The sequence below is a fragment of the Trypanosoma grayi genome, assembly GCF_000691245.1.
Source record: "Trypanosoma grayi strain ANR4 Tgr_1129_V1, whole genome shotgun sequence".
Classification (NCBI taxonomy): domain Eukaryota; phylum Euglenozoa; class Kinetoplastea; order Trypanosomatida; family Trypanosomatidae; genus Trypanosoma; species Trypanosoma grayi.
In genome coordinates this window covers 1-3,019 of record NW_008826748.1, presented here as the reverse complement: position 1 = coordinate 3,019, position 3,019 = coordinate 1, and the positions used below count along the sequence as shown (strand labels likewise).

Genomic DNA, 3,019 nt, shown 5'->3' with positions numbered 1-3,019 from the left:
TTCCTTGGAAGCTGCAGCAGCCATAACCACATTTTTTTTTCCTGTTTTCGTTGCAGACAACTCACCTCGGGGTGTCTCTCCCCTCATCCTCCCTATATCTCACCCATGATAAATTCTCGTGTCGTTTCTTCACTTCAGAAAGTAATCACAGTGTCCTCCCAACAATCTGAAGCTTCTCCTTCGAGAAAGAGGTAATGATACGTTCTATATTATCCCCCATACGTCCGGAATAGCTTTTGACGCCACTATGATACACGTGCCTGTGAACACAAACGATAAATTAGGTCATATTCTGGTGATGGTATTTACAAATCCCCTTGTTCTTGTTGTTTTTTCACCGTCGCTTAATTTTCTTTTTTCAATCATCTTTTCTTTCGCCTGGACGCACGCGCACTAATGCTTCGCGCTGTTCCTGAGCTTGGAGGCCGTTGTTGTTGTTGTTCCTCATCTCCCAAATGGTCGTTCCGGAATTGAAGGAAGAAGAATCAGCTGTCATGGATGGTGCCCCAATACTGTTGGCGTTGCCCATACCATGTCCGGAACCCAATTGACCCATATTGACGTTTGAACCATTCTTGCTGCTGTTATTATTACGAGCCATATTTTGTTGCGAGGGCGACTGCTGATTGTATATGCCTTGCGGTGTGGTGAGAGAAGTAAAGCTCCCTCTTTGCGGCGGGCATAACTGTGCTGCAGCGGCTTGCAGTTGATCTGAAGTCGAGTACACATCCCTTCTGCTCCCAACGTTGCTTGTGTTATCAAAACGGTATGCCGAAGATGTGTAAGACCCCGTCATCATAGACGCGGACTCAATGGGTGCACCAATGGTTGGAGACACATACCGGCCCCCACTCCCGCTGTTTGGTGAAAGGGAAGAGATTATGTTGGACGAGACACCTGGGCGCAGCATCACCATACCGCCTTGCGGCGCATTACCATCCATTGGCCCACCAAAATTGTACGAATTTATTGGCGCCCTCATCTCCAGAGGGTACCTTTGTTGCTGCTGCTGTTGTTGCTGTTGATGCTTTGCGCTGTTAGGCGTAGCAAATTGCACGCGCAGTGGGTTTGTTTGAGGTGGAACAGTGTGCTTCTCGTGAAGGGCGTTGATGGCATTCATGGCCATTTCGTTTGTTTCATAGCGTACCCACGCGCTTCCCTTTGACCGCCCCGACGGATCACGCATTATCTTTACCTCTAATAGTTCCCCGTACGGCTCAAACACCGGGCGCAGCTGCTCTTCAGTTGTCATGGCAGGGACCTGCCCAACGAAGAGCTTGCTTCCAATATGAATGTTGCTCCTAGGGTCTCTCAGCATAGGAGGTTGGGGAAACTGTTGGTACACATTCACGGTTTGGCTGGAGCCACTGCTTATCTGTTGTGGCTGCATCATTGGGGATGGCTGACCCATCATCTCAGCCTGCTGCCCATAGCAATTAGGGGGGTATCCCAATCGCGGGTATTGGTTGCTGTTGTTACTTGAAAACGGACCGTTCAGTACCGTTGCGTAGTTCATCTTCTTCTTTTTTGTAGGGGGAAAGGGGCAAGTTGGAGCTTTTCGTATAACTACTGTTCTTTTTCCTTTTCTTTTACGCCAAAAAAGTCCTGCACCCCTGATGTACAAGTGATAAACGTCCGCTAAAAATGTAGTGGTTCTAACGTTTGTATACACTTCGGATTCAGAGCCCTACGAAATCAGATGAAAAAGGAAGAAAAGAAAGAAGGAAAACTCAAAAAAAGCAAGCCAAACAGTAAGCAGGGTGAACCTCATTCCACTGAGAACAACAGTACAACCTTCATGCGTAATGAAGCGCCGCACTCCTCTCTCTGTGTAAGGAAATAAACGTGGCGAACGAGAAAAAAAAACTCAACAACAGAAACAAAGAATCATATACGAAAAGAAGACACTCGAGGGAGCAAAAAATACAAAAGAAAAGGCTGATATATAGTCATGCAAGCATAACAAGTAGAGGCAGCTTCAGGAGCTCAAAGCGTTGTCTCCCCTCTATCTCTTAAACATGCTCGATCTCAATCCCGCGGCATAGAAGAGCTTGGATCTAACAAGTGGTCTTTAAAATGGGGGGGGCGTTTCTTTGCAAATGCAATTGCAGCTTCAGCAACGTCACCGCATGACAAATTCGCTGCACTCCAGGCCCCAGTGTATTCAAGGGACCTCTCCACATCAGGCTCTCTTCGATGGTTCATTAACAACTTCGACCCCTGCACAGCCAACGGAGAATTTGCCGCAATAATACTGGCGGCATGTCGCACTGATTTCATCATTTCATCTCGATTGGTGAAGACCTCTTCCACGAGACCCATTTCTTTTGCTTCGTTGCCATTAAAGGAACGTGCAGTGTACACAAGTTCTCGAGCACGGCCTTCACCAACAATCCCCGGAAGTCGCTGTAGAACACCAAGATCAGCCGCAATACCAACCTGAGCCTCCTTCACCGAAAATGATGCCTTCTCAGTGGCGTAACGGAAGTCGCAAGCCGTAATAATAGAAGTTGCTCCTCCAATGCAGTGTCCATCAATCGCACATATTATCGGAATGCGACAGCGAGCCAACGAAGAAACACTGTTTTGGAAGAAACGGACCAGCACGTGCTGGTGTTGAAACTGCGTGGCCGAATTTTTACCCACAATATCTTTGGTTTCATCGTGTGTTGTTTTTGTCGCCCGTTCTTGCTGTAGCTTTCGCAACTCATTCAAATCTAAACCAGCCGAGAAAGGGGTCCCCTCTTTTGAAGTCAAAATCGCCACGCGCGCCATTCCACTAAGGTCGCTTGATAGATAATGAGTCACTTTCATCAAGGAGGAGAAGTATGACCTATCCAAAAGGTTCAACGGATTCTTCTTATTGGACGCCACTATTTCGCAAACTCCGGAATCCTTGTAGCTGTAGAGCTCAAACGGCTCAAAGTTAGCTAGCAAAGAAAAAGAGCTGCGGCAACCCCAGCATCGTCGTAGCATCAAAAGCAATATCAAGACTAAAAGGCCTCTATCATACAATCGG

The 3,019-nt window shown here is 47.3% G+C and overlaps 2 protein-coding genes across 2 annotated transcripts; both read right to left on the bottom strand.

Moving 5' to 3' along the window:
• Nucleotides 1-358: 358 nt before the first annotated feature.
• Nucleotides 359-1,516, bottom strand: DQ04_11291010 (RNA-binding protein; the record flags this gene model as incomplete). The annotated part of the gene is made up of 1 exon (XM_009316490.1): nucleotides 359-1,516. One exon carries the CDS (start codon nucleotides 1,514-1,516, stop codon nucleotides 359-361), a length of 1,158 nt encoding a protein of 385 aa, XP_009314765.1.
• A 512-nt stretch (nucleotides 1,517-2,028) lies between these two features.
• Nucleotides 2,029-2,976, bottom strand: DQ04_11291000 (putative peroxisomal enoyl-coa hydratase; the record flags this gene model as incomplete). The annotated part of the gene is made up of 1 exon (XM_009316489.1): nucleotides 2,029-2,976. One exon carries the CDS (start codon nucleotides 2,974-2,976, stop codon nucleotides 2,029-2,031), a length of 948 nt encoding a protein of 315 aa, XP_009314764.1.
• Nucleotides 2,977-3,019: the final 43 nt, after the last annotated feature.